The sequence below is a fragment of the Leptonychotes weddellii genome, chromosome 4 (genome assembly GCF_054177405.1).
Source record: "Leptonychotes weddellii isolate Sample4059 chromosome 4, ASM5417740v2, whole genome shotgun sequence".
NCBI classification, from domain to species: domain Eukaryota; kingdom Metazoa; phylum Chordata; class Mammalia; order Carnivora; family Phocidae; genus Leptonychotes; species Leptonychotes weddellii.
This window is the reverse complement of record NC_138372.1, coordinates 59375833-59389290: the sequence shown is the minus strand read 5'-3', so window position 1 is coordinate 59389290 and position 13458 is coordinate 59375833. Positions and strand designations below refer to the sequence as shown.

General features: G+C 36.9%; 2 protein-coding genes across 18 annotated transcripts in view; one reads left to right on the top strand and one right to left on the bottom strand.

Annotated features, from left to right (window-relative positions):
• The window catches only part of DNAJB4 (DnaJ heat shock protein family (Hsp40) member B4), a 44314-nt gene extending 40973 nt beyond the window's left edge, over positions 1 to 3341 (bottom strand). Inside the window, exon 1 of the mRNA XM_031027206.2 lies at positions 3193 to 3341. The gene's annotated coding sequence lies outside the window, so the exon portion shown is untranslated. The remainder of the gene's footprint in view (positions 1 to 3192) is intronic.
• A 370-nt stretch (positions 3342 to 3711) lies between these two features.
• The window catches only part of FUBP1 (far upstream element binding protein 1), a 32459-nt gene continuing 22712 nt past the window's right edge, over positions 3712 to 13458 (top strand). For 3 of the 17 annotated variants that reach the window (XM_031027191.2, XM_031027192.2, XM_081817027.1), the window contains exons 1-8: positions 3713 to 3933; positions 9121 to 9211; positions 10057 to 10119; positions 10938 to 10976; positions 11459 to 11498; positions 11980 to 12032; positions 12122 to 12193; positions 12320 to 12377. In XM_031027191.2, coding sequence (XP_030883051.1) covers positions 3814 to 3933; positions 9121 to 9211; positions 10057 to 10119; positions 10938 to 10976; positions 11459 to 11498; positions 11980 to 12032; positions 12122 to 12193; positions 12320 to 12377 — 536 coding nt within the window. In that variant the 5' untranslated portion in view covers positions 3713 to 3813. Of the gene's footprint in view, positions 3934 to 9120; positions 9212 to 10056; positions 10120 to 10937; positions 10977 to 11458; positions 11499 to 11979; positions 12033 to 12121; positions 12194 to 12319; positions 12378 to 13458 lie in introns of all 17 variants that reach the window. The other 14 variants (XR_004075372.2, XM_031027189.2, XM_081817030.1 and 11 more) reach the window with 11 other exon arrangements.

The window sequence follows — 13458 nt, the reverse complement described above, 5'->3', positions numbered from 1 at the left end:
AATAATCTTTAAAAAAAAAAAAAAAGCCTGTTAAAAAAGCCATAATGGATTAGGGGGAGGTGGGTAAAATCCATAATGGACTATTTTTCTCCAATAGCTAAAAATAAGAATCTGTTACTATTTCACAGATTTAATAAATCCAAAGTGAAAATTGTGCTAAGAAAAAAATCACAGTCATTTGGTAACCAGTAAGTCAGAAGGTAAAAGAAGAAACTTGCCAGTGCATTTAACAGTCCAACTTTTATTACATTTGCTAATCTTTTCACTCTGTTATTTGGTAAATCTAAATGCTCCCTACTATACTTCTGGAAGTTCAAAAACACCAACTTTTGCTTCATCCTAAGGATAAAATATGAAATACCAATTTCTGTGGTAAGAGTCTGACTATAAAATATAATCCAGGCAAATATTTAGCCAACTCTCAAAGCATAATAAGCCAATTTTAGATTATTAGCTATGATACACCCACTTTTAAGAAATTTACATTGCCAAAGGGAATAAATTTAGTCAAGAAAAGCCTGATGTTGGGTGCCTGGGTGGCTCAGTCCTTTGAGCGTCTGCCTTTGGCTCGGGTCATGATCCTAGGCTCCTGGAATAGAGTCCCGAGTCGGCCTCTCTGCTCAGCGGAAGCCTGTTTCTCCCTCTGCCTGCCGCTCCCCCTGCTTGTGCTCTCTCTGTCAAATAAAAAAATAAAAATCTTAAAAAAAAAAGCCTGATCTCATCAATTATAACAGTAACAGAAAAGTACAAATGGCTTTGAGAAGAATGAGTGGACTGAGAACTCACATAGCCTAATCAAAAGTCACTGATTAGTTTTCCCACAATTCAGTTGCTCTAGCAGGATCCTGGGGTTTACCAAAACTAAGATTTGAACATAACTGCAATTCAAAAAATGTACATGGATTATCCTTTCTTAATTATAAAATGCCAGAAGCTGAATTACATGTTTATTACTAGTTTCCATTTGCACAGCACTTTCTGGTTTCTGAAGAGCTCACAAATATCTCATTTGAGGACAGTAAAGGAAGTTATGATCATCAATGTAGATGAGAAATCTGAGACACAGAGACTAAGTTACTTGCCCAAGGTCACAAAACCAACTAAAATGTAGAGGCAGATTTTTTTCAATATGCATTCTTTGAACAAATATCTAAAACGCTGACTAGGCATTAGGGACTGGTCAATGGTAGATAGACAGTCCTTATTCTCCAGTTTAAATTCTAAAGGAAAAGAAACAATAAACAAGTAAACACATAGAACATAACTTCAGATAAATGCTATAAAATGATAATGGGATAGTGATTGCAGAATGGCACAACTAGAGGTCAGAGATGGCCTAAGGAGGTGACATCTGAACTGAGCCTCAAATGATGAGGACATATCATCCATGTGAAAGTCTATAAAAGCATCCAGGCCAGGCAGAAGAAAAAACAAATATAAAACCCCAAAGGCAGCAAGTATCTTGGACAGCAAGGTGAGTGAAGAAGAATGAAAGGGAGGAGTATTTAGAGACAGTAGCCTGATCATATGGAGCCCTTACACCACTCCAGGAGAGAGGATTTAAAGTGCAATACTTGGGGCGCCTGGGTGGCTCAGTCAGTTAAGTGTCCAACTTTGTTTCAGCTCAGGTCATGATCTCAGGGTTGTGAGATGGAGCCCAGTGTCGTGTTCCCCACTCAGTGGGGAGTCTTCTTCTCTCCTTCTTCCTCTCCTTCTACCCTTCTGCCCACCCCACCATGCATGCTCTCTGAAATAAATCTTAAAGTATACTAGGAAGACAAAGATTAGATGATCTGATTTGTTTTAAAGGAATCATTCAAGCTGCTATATGAAGAAACAACTGTAATATAATCAGGTAGAGGCTTGAACTTCAAAAGTACTGGTAATGGATCCTTGTTACTTTTGAGAACTTACATGTATATTACATATTTTTATAATTTCATAATTTTAAAAAAGCAAATTGTAGAGATTTAAAGGTGGAAGCAGAAAAACCAAGTAGAATACTATTACAGTCCAGGACTGAGGTGATGGTAACTTGGGAGTAGTAGAAATGAAAATTAATAGAATTTGGAATATACCACGAAAGTATGGTAGAGAGGTCTTCCCAATGGAGAGGAAGGGGCAGGAATGAAGGCTGACCAGTGGTTCTCAATGTCCTGGTTCCAGGACAGTCTACAAATAAACTACAGATGAAGGGCCTTACTTTGAATATTTAGACACAACGAAAATAGAAACAAAGTTTGTTTGGAAGTATATTATATCACTCTGTGGTTAACATTACGTTGATCAGAAGGACTGGTATATGTCCCATTAATAAAATACGAAAAAATCAATTGATTAATAAATGTCATTTGTTAGACAAACTTTCTCAAAACATAACTGAAAAAATTTTGTTTAGCAATACCCCCAACAATGCTTTTAGTCTTTTTTTTCCAGTTATACTTAAATCTGTAGTCCAATACATTTGCTGCTTTTCCAAATACAAATCCTCACCCCTCCAAATCTAAAGGGATAGGTATGAACAAGAAGAAGATAATCAGAACTATTAATGGTTAAGACGGTAGGAAAAGCTTCGCTGGAGGAAAATGACCGCCCACTTGTAGCTATATGCATGCATCTGTCTAGTTATCTGACTTACTTAGGGCCCTGAACAAGCGGACACATTAATTACCAGGAAGACCGCAACACACATTTCTTCCAATTACTCTTAAAACTAGCAATGGGAAAAGTACTTTTTTAGCCCTAATTCACAAAACATAAAATGCCCAAACTGGTAAAGTTCACTTAGATAACAGAAAATACACACACTTAAAAAGTTATCCAGTCCCGGGATGACAATTCAGAACATTACATTTGGGTTCTCATAGGCAGGGGCTGGGGTAAACTACTTTTAGGAAGCCACAGTCAATTTTGGTCAAGAGATGGATGTTGTTGTTAATTATAAGATGACCTCAATAAAACTGGCCCTGGACAAATACAGTATTAGGTTATTAAGTGTAGTTACAACGGAATTTTACGAACAATCACGTTTTTAAGAGGCAAAGGGCAGTCGTGATTTCACAGCCTCATCGACATTACACAAAAATATCGAAATCAGCTCGAGAACTAAGAGGCCTCTAACCTGAATTCATCCCCACTTGTGATAAAACAAATCTGCCAATCTATAAGTAAAATACAGGGACACTTTACTACCCTGAAAATCAGGACGAGATCCCGCCAGACCGGGCGGACGTTTTCGGAAACATCTCCGCTTGGCGTCCCGGGCGCACTTCTACCGGGGACACTCCTGGTTGCGGCGCTCTCGAGATACTGTAGCGTCGCCCTTACGCCTGTCGACGTGACTCCCTTTCCTATGGATACACAGAATGACCCTTGGCGCAAAATTCACCCACAGTCCCTCCCCGAGTCTGCAACCAATAAAAAACAACTACTCTTTCTTCAGGTCTTAAAAAACGCAAGCCAACCGGGGTCACCGCGCTAGTCTCACCCACCACCCCGGAAGTACAAGCAACAGAGCTTCAACAAGAGAATGAGCGTAGAGGAGGCGCCAAAATAAATCCCACTCTCGCGATATCTTAAACACAAGTCTCGCAACATCCTTCTGCTTCTCCTTGTTTTTCAGCCCCATCCCCACACCAGTTCGTTGCTTCAAAACATCGCGAGATTTTCTCCTTTCAATCTCCGCCCCTTTACGGCACGATGGTCGCACAAGAATGTGATACAGGCTCGACGGCCGCCATTTTCTTTCTTTCTTAGCAGTTGGCTGAGGGAAGGTCTCTGCGAAGAAGCGGCAGCGGCCACTATAGCGTAGACATGGCAGACTACTCAACGGTGCCTCCACCTTCTTCTGGCTCAGCTGGTGGTGGAGGCGGCGGCGGTGGTGGTGGAGGAGTTAACGATGCTTTCAAAGATGCGCTGCAGAGAGCACGGCAGGTAAGTCTGGACCGCGCGGCGGGATCCGAACGCTCATGGTAATTGGCCGCTGGCTGTGTAGGCCGCTACTTTTTCGCGCATGAGGAAGAGGAAAGAAGTGCCCTTCCGGGCTCTGAAATGTGAGATTTATGGTTCCCCACGTTGGTAATACAGTTTGGAGGCTGGAGCTCGGTTTTGTTTATCTTGGTGTCTAAGCCACTTAGAACCCCAACGCGTGTTACGCATAGATGGCTTTAGGTCTGTAGCTTCTGCGGCAGTCGCGCTTCTTTGAGGAGTTAGCTTGGCATTTTCTTTTTTTCAGAGTGAACATTCTCCTCCATGGGATAAAGCGCGCTTAGTTTTTACACAATAGTGTGGAAGGTTCTGGTAATGAGTTTGGGAGAGGACTAGGGTCTGTCCTCAGGAGCCATAGTAAGGGAGGGATATGTCAGTAGAGCAGTCTTTACAGCTTCCAGCTCATTCGAGCTCTGTCGAAATTAATCTTTCGGTATCATTCTCTTTCATATCTACAAGGAAGAGACTTAAGAGAGCACTAGTATCCCGTGTTGGAATCCTTCCTCAGAGCAGGATTTACGTGTCAGTGTGTTCTACCAGTCCTTTCCCCTTATTTCTCAAAATGGCTTCAGGCCCATTATACCCGAAGTTTCAGTTTGAATCTGCCTCTCTGTTCAGAGTCGTAAACTGACCAGACCTCTTTGTATTACGTAGGTGCGTAGATTTGCCCTGAAGGCAGTTCTTTCCCAAACGAAAGCTATTTAAAAAAAAAAAAAAATTACTCCAGGAAATTTAAAGCCTTCTTAATTTGAACTTTATTAGATAGTCCCTTAACATAACTGTAACTTAAAAGGTATGGTGTTGATATGGAGTTGTATGTAAGCAAAATAATTTTATTCTCATTATGACATTTTTCATATTAGGTGCTAGACATTTTTAGATTACAGCGTTAAGCGAATGGGAATCAGAAACTAATTTTGTGGTATGTTTTGTTTGCGTTAGGAGTTAACGTTGTTAACCTTTTTAACCCTCCAGTTCCATTAAAGCATCATTTGAGTCAAACTGCGTAAACTCTATAATAATGTAACAAATCGCTCTTATTTTTATAATGTGAACACATTATAATTAAACTTACCTATACTTGTGTATGATCAGGAAGTCAACAAAAAAGTCACCATTAATACTAATTGTGCAACTTTTTCACCTGAATTTTCTTACTTCTGAACATTTTTGGAATAGCGACTGAAACATATATAATGACATAAACTGTTAGTGGGTTATTATTAGATTGGTTGAAAGACTCACCTGAATTATTTTATTCGACCAGTGTATTGAAATTAATTTGTGCTGCACATTGTACTTAGATATTAGAGATTTTTTTTTTTTACTGTGTGAATTGTATTTCTGCCTTCTAGGAAGTGATGATACAATCAAGGAACCAAATGCAAATGAATAGTAGTATCTGATTAATACTTTCAGAGAGGAGTAGACAAAAATGGGCACCGTTAATTTATCCACTTGTTCTGTAAACATTTATAGAGTTCCTGCTGTGAGTCAGGCACTGTACACAACACCAAAGAGTGGGGTGCCTAACTGCCAAAGGACTGATATTTTAAGCAAGGCATTAAAGAATGAGTGAAAGTTTGATCAGTGGAGAAAAGAAGCAGCATGTGCAAAGGTATGAGGGTTTTTGGAATGACAGGAACCCAGGAATGAAGTCACTGGAGGATAATGGTGGTTGGGGGAAAGAGGGTGGAAATTGAGGTGAGTACAGATGGATACAACTTCTGAAAGACTTCATGTTGCCATGCTTTAATTAAAAATTGGACTTCATTATTTGGCTAAGCTGTAATTTCCTGATTATGTTAGATGGCTTAATTTTTAAATACAGAAATTGTCCTCAAACTGGATTTCTTGTACTCACTTTTTATGCCAATAGGTCAGCTGCCTCAATGCTCTTGTTGTAATGATATGATTTTTATAGATGTCTTGCTGTAATAATTTGGTTGTTTCTTTACAGAATTGATCTTAAGCCTGAGATTCCTAAATTTAGCTTTTGAGTTGAATTTCCCTTTCTGATTACATTTGAAGATGCCTCCATATGTCAGTTGTAGCTGCTTGTCTGATATATATAAATGGAATACAGGGAGGAGTACTTGGACTGAAGAAACAAGTTAGGTTAATGTCTGAACTACTTTTTCCTTATCTATAGTAAAAGCATGCTGGATTATATTTCCAAAATCCCCATTTAACCTTAAGTTTCTTTGTCCAGCGTATTATGCTGTGTTCTTGGAAGGAGGAAGTATAAGAACAGCCTCTTGCCCTCAGAGAGCTGTGTACTAACGGGGATGCTATTGGCTTTTTTAACTGGACGGTTCTTTGTTAATGCAGGACAAATGATTACTACCTAGCTCTTTCTGCCATCTGATAATTTAGACCAAGTTGCTTATTTTTCCAGAGAATTCCAGTGGCTTATTTTTTAATGTGAAATTTCCAGATTTTTTAAATACCCTCTGAGCTAAATTCAGCACAGGGGCACCAGATTGCTTCTCTAGTTTAGGAACCACTTGAGAGATTTATATTTGTGTATTTCAAGCTGTAACTCCAAAGGGTGGGGTTGGCATTCTTTGGTTAGGACTTTGGTGATCACACTAAACCAGTTTTGTCTCTGAAATACTGGAAAAGCAAAATGTATCTCTCTTTTTTTCTCCTTGACGTTATGAAGATAGAAGTGAATCAGGCTGCGATTCCATGATTGGTAGAACACAAATGAAGCAAGAGTATCAGCCCTGATTCTTTAGCTTCTAAACAGCTATTAGTCTTTAAGTACTCAGTTATTCTTGAAATCTCTTCCTGGATTATAAAAGTGATTCAGGCTGCATTATGTTTGAATGCAATGAAAATTTTATAAAATAGAATTGTTGACTTTTCAGTTACCAATAATTTCTGCTGAAAACGAACACTTGAGCAGGGTTTTTGGGTGTTTTTTTGTTTTTGTTTTTGCTTTTGTTTGTTTGTTTCTACATTTTGTGACAGGATAGCAAAGCTTGATTATGATAAAAAATTCCTCTGTTGTAGGAGGGCACAGTGTTAAAAAAAATGGTTGTTAGTATTTTTACTAAGAGCTCTTCTCTAATGTCTTTGTACTCTTTCTGAAATTTTAAAATGGTGTTACTGATTTCTTTTGAATGAACGAATTATCAAGCTTTCATTTTCATTTGGATAGTTTTAGAACTATTCAATGAATAATGGATAATAGGGAGGTATAAATAAGTATCCTTTGTATAGGCAGAGTTTCCTTGGAGTTCAGGGAGTGGTGTTGTGCAAACTCATGCATTTATAAAAGCTAACTGCAGAAGGTATTCACAGGTTAAGATCATCAGTAGTTACTATCCTGTCTGGCCTGAAATGCTTTCTTCTCTAAAATCAGTGCCGGGCAGTGTATTTAAGTTCTGAGGAACAGTTCAGATGTTAAGCCTTTAAAACTTAAGGGGTGGAAAAGCAGTTGTTTTCAGGTATGATGAAACCTTTCAGAAAAGAAATAAGATTTTAATTAGCTGCTCAAAGACATGGAACAGGCTTTTGAGAAAGTGAAAGGATGATTAAGGAAGGTTAGATTGAGCCTTTTTTTTTTTTTTTTTTTTAAGTAATCTCTACACCCGATGTGGACCGAGGTCAAGAGTTGCATGCTCTTCCGACTGAGACAGCCAGGTGCCCCCCAAAGCCTTTTTTAAATCAAGCATTTTAATATTTAATCCTGATATGCTTTGTGAGGAAAAGGGAAATCTGGAAACCCCAGGAGGTACAGTTGGGAACTGATACATATATTTAATTTTAAGTGATATGTATGGATTTTAAGACTCAAGTCGTTGAATATACTTATCCTTTCCAGTTTTCTAATTATAATGAAGCATGAAGCAGTTGGTTTAGTTCCACATCAGGATCCCTTTGGGGGAATTCTAGGCAACAGAAGTTCGAATTTTCTGTGTAATTTTTTAACATGGAAAATTTCAAACATACTCAAAATTAACAGAATAATCTAATGAACCTCCAGTGAGCGTATCACTCACCTTTGGTGATTACCCCCTTAGAGTAATTAGCATGGAGCTATGTAGAAATTGGGACATCTCCACCATTGACTTACCATGTAACCTGGTTAAGTTCCCTCTTGAGATTTTTTCTGCTGTAAAATGGATCACTATCTCACTAAGTATTCTCACCTCTTAGGATTGTTTGATGATTGAGTGACAAAATGAGTATAAAACATATAGTATGGAGTTTGGCCTATTGCTGGCACTCAGCAATATTAGTTCCATATCTCTTTCCATATAAAGATGGAGTAAAAACCCACTGGTTGTGTCCTGCCTTGTGACTTGAGGCTGCTATTTTTTTATATGATGTTTAGTTAAGTGCAAGCAATTATTTGCCCCACTCTAAAAAAGTCTTTAAGAATCTGTAGCTGAGACTTTTCTTAGAGGTACAGCCTCCCAGGCTTCCCCCACCCCCATGTTTCCGTAGAACAGGATTGTCTGATAGAAATATGATGCAAGTCATATATTTTATTTAATGCAGCATACCCAAAACGTTACCATTTTGACATGTGTGCAATATAAAAAAAAAACTGAGATGCTTTCCACTCTTTGATTCAAGTTTTCAGTATCCATTTGTGTATTTAACACTTAATTCGAGCTAAAACTGAGATGCTTTCCACTCCTTATGTTTGATTCAAGTTTTCTGTATCCATTTGTGTATTTAACACTTAATTCGGGCTAGCCAACCATGTGTGGCTAGCATCTATCTTATTAGACAACACAGTCTTAGAATCCCATAAGGTGTTCACATTCTCTGTGCCTACAACACATTTTTTGAAGAGTCATGGGAAAGAGCCATGGAGAAGATAGAATTAGGACCACATTTTCCCCAAAGCTATTTATTTGTTGGTCAGTCAATTCTGAAGATTCCTGATTACTTCTTTGTTCTTACAGAGATTTATCAGAAGCTTAATTCCAGATGATGGTTATGTTTTTAACTTTGAAGTTATTATTGGTAGTAATACATTGATCTGTAATTTTTGTTTTTCTTTGAAATTAATTTTTTTGTATTTGATACTTAGCATATGTATGTATGAGGGAATATAGCACTGAATAGTGTAGATATGTTATCCTTAATGATGGTGTGCTTTTGTTTTTTAAGATTGCAGCAAAAATTGGAGGTGATGCTGGTACATCACTGAATTCAAATGACTATGGTTATGGGGGACAAAAAAGACCTTTGGAAGATGGAGGTAAGTTATAGTCATAAGTATTTTAATTGTTTTACACACAGGTTAGTTGAAGGTGATTTTCAATATTTTTCAAATGTTCTTTTATTGGAACATTACTTTTATAATAAGGTTCTTAAAATTGTAAGGTTTATATTGGCCTCAGGAGGAAAGGGGGGGGAAAAGACCTTAGACAAGGTAGGTAAAATTTTGAGTCAATCAGCCAGTTTTGTCTTCGTAGAAAACAACATTTTCTCTCTTTGAGGATTGTGCCAGATTGACAGTTTGCACAGACATCTTGTTAATATACTGAAAAGAACAAAAATATAAAATGTTTAGAAGACATTTCACTGGTTTTTCTCATCATACGTGAATTAATCTTTATATGCTATGTTTTCATTGTTTTGCTATTTCAGATTTCACTTTAAAGGTTGATGTTGCTATAGCTTGCTACTGTAGTGTGTTGCAGGTTATACCTTTTTTTATGTTACTTTTTTTGTTTTAGTACCTTGTTTTGTGTTTCAGGTTTAACTCAAAATGTGGCTTAAAACAGATTTACAGTGCTTTGTATTTTTTTAAAAAACGTAATTGTTGAAGCTTCTGAACTTAGAAGTCTGCAAGTTCTTTTTTTGTTTTAGATGTATGAATTTTGATACATTTTCTTTTTGCCCTTTTATTTACTTAATTTTTTTTTTAAGGAGGATTCTGAATGAGCCTATAGAATGTATTTGTAGCTTTTGACCAGGTGTACTTGGTTTCCTTTTATTTAAGTGTCTTTCACATTTATAGTGAGGTTTTAATATACAAAAAAATGAGCTAATGATGCTTCAGATGTTGTATGTAATGTATTCTTTTTATTTTATGTGTAGATGGCTCTTGGACAAGTCCGAGCAGTACAACACACTGGGAGGGAATGCCCTCTCCTTTTAAAGGCAGGAATTTTTATTTATTACCTGTGTTTAGTATGTAAACGTGAAATAAACCAGTGGATTCTTAAATGGACACAAATAATTCTTGGATTATGTGTCTGAATTTTTGCTGCACAACATTCTGATGTTTAATCATTTAAGTTTGAAGGGGGGAGGAAAATGTAGTACTTTCAGATGTAGGTTGTCTATTCTAAGGTATGCATTGTATTCATCTGTGTAAAGGATGTAGATGAAGGTAGTCATGTAGTTGCTTTGAGTTTTTCTGCTGAAGCGTATGCTGTGAAATGTTTGGTTAGGAACAATAGAATAGTTTAGATTGAGATTGCCTTGTAATGTGATTTTTTTATTTATTTATTTTGCATAGCCTTGTGGTCACTGTCAGATACACTCAACTTTGATATGTCAAATTTTCACATTTTGATAGGTTCTGTTTTTCTTCCAGTCTTCAGTTCCTACAGTGGGAAGCATCATTAGCCTTTAGCATGTGATATTTTGCTAGTAATGGACCTAAAAACTTTGTCTTGTATCATTCTAAAGTGCTTAACATACATTAAGGTCAGTGATTTGATACAATCAAAAAGAATTTTTTTTAAATGTCTGTGCATCTTTTAAACATGAAAAGAATGAAAGAAATGTAATGTTTCTTTTGATTACTAAGAGTTTGGGATAAGTTTTGGCACTTTTGGTTCAAATGATCAACAATTACCCTCAGCTATTTCAATAAGTGTTTACATTGATACTTATTCTTGCTTGGGCACTGGTTAGCTAAGTCTTATATTTGTATTTATTGGCAAAAAGTTAAAAGGCTCTTAATTTTGCAGATCAACCAGATGCTAAGAAAGTTGCTCCTCAAAATGACTGTAAGTATTTTAAATGGGGTTAAAAGCTAAAGTAACTGGATTTTAATAATCAGGGTTTTGTGCCTGGATTTTATTGGGTGTCTTTGGAGTTAGTTGATGGCCATGAATATTTTAGAATGAATGTCTTTGTAAATATTACTTCCTGTCTTCATAATCTCCCACTTCAATTATGGTCAGGTATATAGTAATAAGATTTGATTGCTAAATTATTTTCATATTCAGTATATTTTATAACTCCATTTTTTAACCTAAGCTTGTGCCCCTTGAGAAGGAACAGTTTCTGTGTCATTGTTAAAGATACCTGCTATTTCACTGACTTTTCTTGCCCACTGTCAATGTTTATTTAAGTATTTTACATAGAATTTTACTCTTAAAGGTGGTGTTTTCTATGTGTATGGGAAAAATTTTAGTATTGCTTGATATGATTATATTGTTAAATATGTGTGAACTTAAAGTTTTCATTTTATTTGATTTTTTGGTAGCTTTTGGAACACAGTTACCACCGATGCATCAGCAGCAAAGGTATAGTGAAATGCCTTTCAAAGAGTACTTTGCAAGTTTTAGTTGAACGGTCTGTAAAAACACAACCAAGTTAGTATATAGTGAATATGTGTCTGTATATTTTTTTTGTATATTCATTTCTCTCCACTTAAGTTGATACAGAATGATAATTTTTCCTTTTGAGTGAGATGCATTTGTAATTTGGCAGGATGGGAAGAATTAGCCACATATTAGAAGTAAAGTGAATGAAAATAATTCCCTGAACTCCACCCCAACTCCTTTGCAGTTCATACCTTCAGACTGTTCATCTGCCATACCCTCCTCACTTGATGTGTGTCACCTTAAGATTCTGACTTGAACTACCCAAGCTGTATTTTGACTATGAATATGTGCCTGAAAACCTAGTTTAAGCCATTAGATGTCCATTTTTATTAGATTACCTTTTATATGTAAACAAATTCTCTTTCTTTGAAGGAAAACGTTAGTTTTTGTCTTTTGTTAGCAGGTCTGTAATGACAGAAGAATACAAAGTTCCAGATGGAATGGTTGGATTTAGTAAGTAGCCTAATTTTTAAAGCTTTGAAAACAATCAAAACATACTTTACAGTCTTTACCAAATAATTTTTTTCTTTTTTCTTTACTAGTAATTGGCAGAGGTGGTGAACAGATCTCACGCATACAACAAGAATCTGGATGCAAAATACAGATAGCTCCTGGTAACGTTATTCTTTTGCTATTTTCAGAGTGACTGGAGAACTAGGATATTTTTTTAAGTAACTACTGAAAAGGATGTTATAATCTTTTGTTGGCCTAAAATATTTTTGGTGTTTTTTTAATTGCAGACAGTGGTGGCCTTCCAGAAAGGTCTTGTATGCTAACTGGAACACCTGAATCTGTCCAGTAAGTATGAAATCATATGCCTGAGGCCAGCCTCTCTTTCCTGCTGAAAAAGGACATTGCCCCTAAATAGAACTGATTTTCTCCTGCACTATTAATTTTCCCATTTTCTAGGTAATTTCTAACAAGATATAAAGATGCTTGAAAATCCCTCCATCTTAACAAAACCTGTCCTTGAACCTTACATTTCTATTTTTCTGCCTCCTTACACAATAGAACTCCTTAAAAGAGGTAGTTCACTTTGCCATATCATTTGCATCTGTTTTCATTTTGTCTTGAACTTGTATGAATCAGACTTTTATTCCCATGGTTCCATTAAAATTGCTCTTTTCAAGATCACAAATGGCCTCTGCATCATTTCACCTATCAACATTGTTTGACACAGTGAACTACTTTCCTAGAGATATCCCCTCCCTAGCTGCTCTTTCTCAGGCATTCTTGGTTGTCCAGCTTTATCTTCCGGGCCTTTCAGTATGAAAGTGCCACAAAATTCAGTCTTCTTACAGTCTGTCTACATGTACTCTTTAGATGACTTTATTTACTCTTTTATAAACTTTTTTTTTTTAGATTTTACTTACTTGACAGAGAGCAACAGCGAGAGAGGGAACACAGGCAGGGGGAATGGGAGAGGGAGAAGCAGGCTTCCTGTTGAGCAGGGAGCCCGATGTGGGGCTCGATCCCCAGACCCTGGGATCATGACCTGAGCCAAAGGCAGATGCTTAACGACTGAGCCACCCAGGCGCCCCTATAAACTTTAATATATACCTTTACATATCATACATTTTATGTACTCCTAAATTTTTATATTCAGCCTTGCTCTTTTTCTAAATTCTAGACTCCCATCAAGCTGCTCACTTAGTATTTCCACTTATGTCTACTAGACATTTGAAACTTTAGATTGTTAATAATTGTTTTCCACCCCATTCCCAGCATGCTTTGTCTTCTCATCTCAGTGTATGGCAACATTGTTTTAATACTTTTATCTTTTGGGGGGGCACCTGGTTGCACTGTCGGTTAAGCACCCGACTCTTGGTTTCAGCTCAGGTCTTGATCTCAGGGTTGTGAGGTCGGGCTCTGCGCTTAG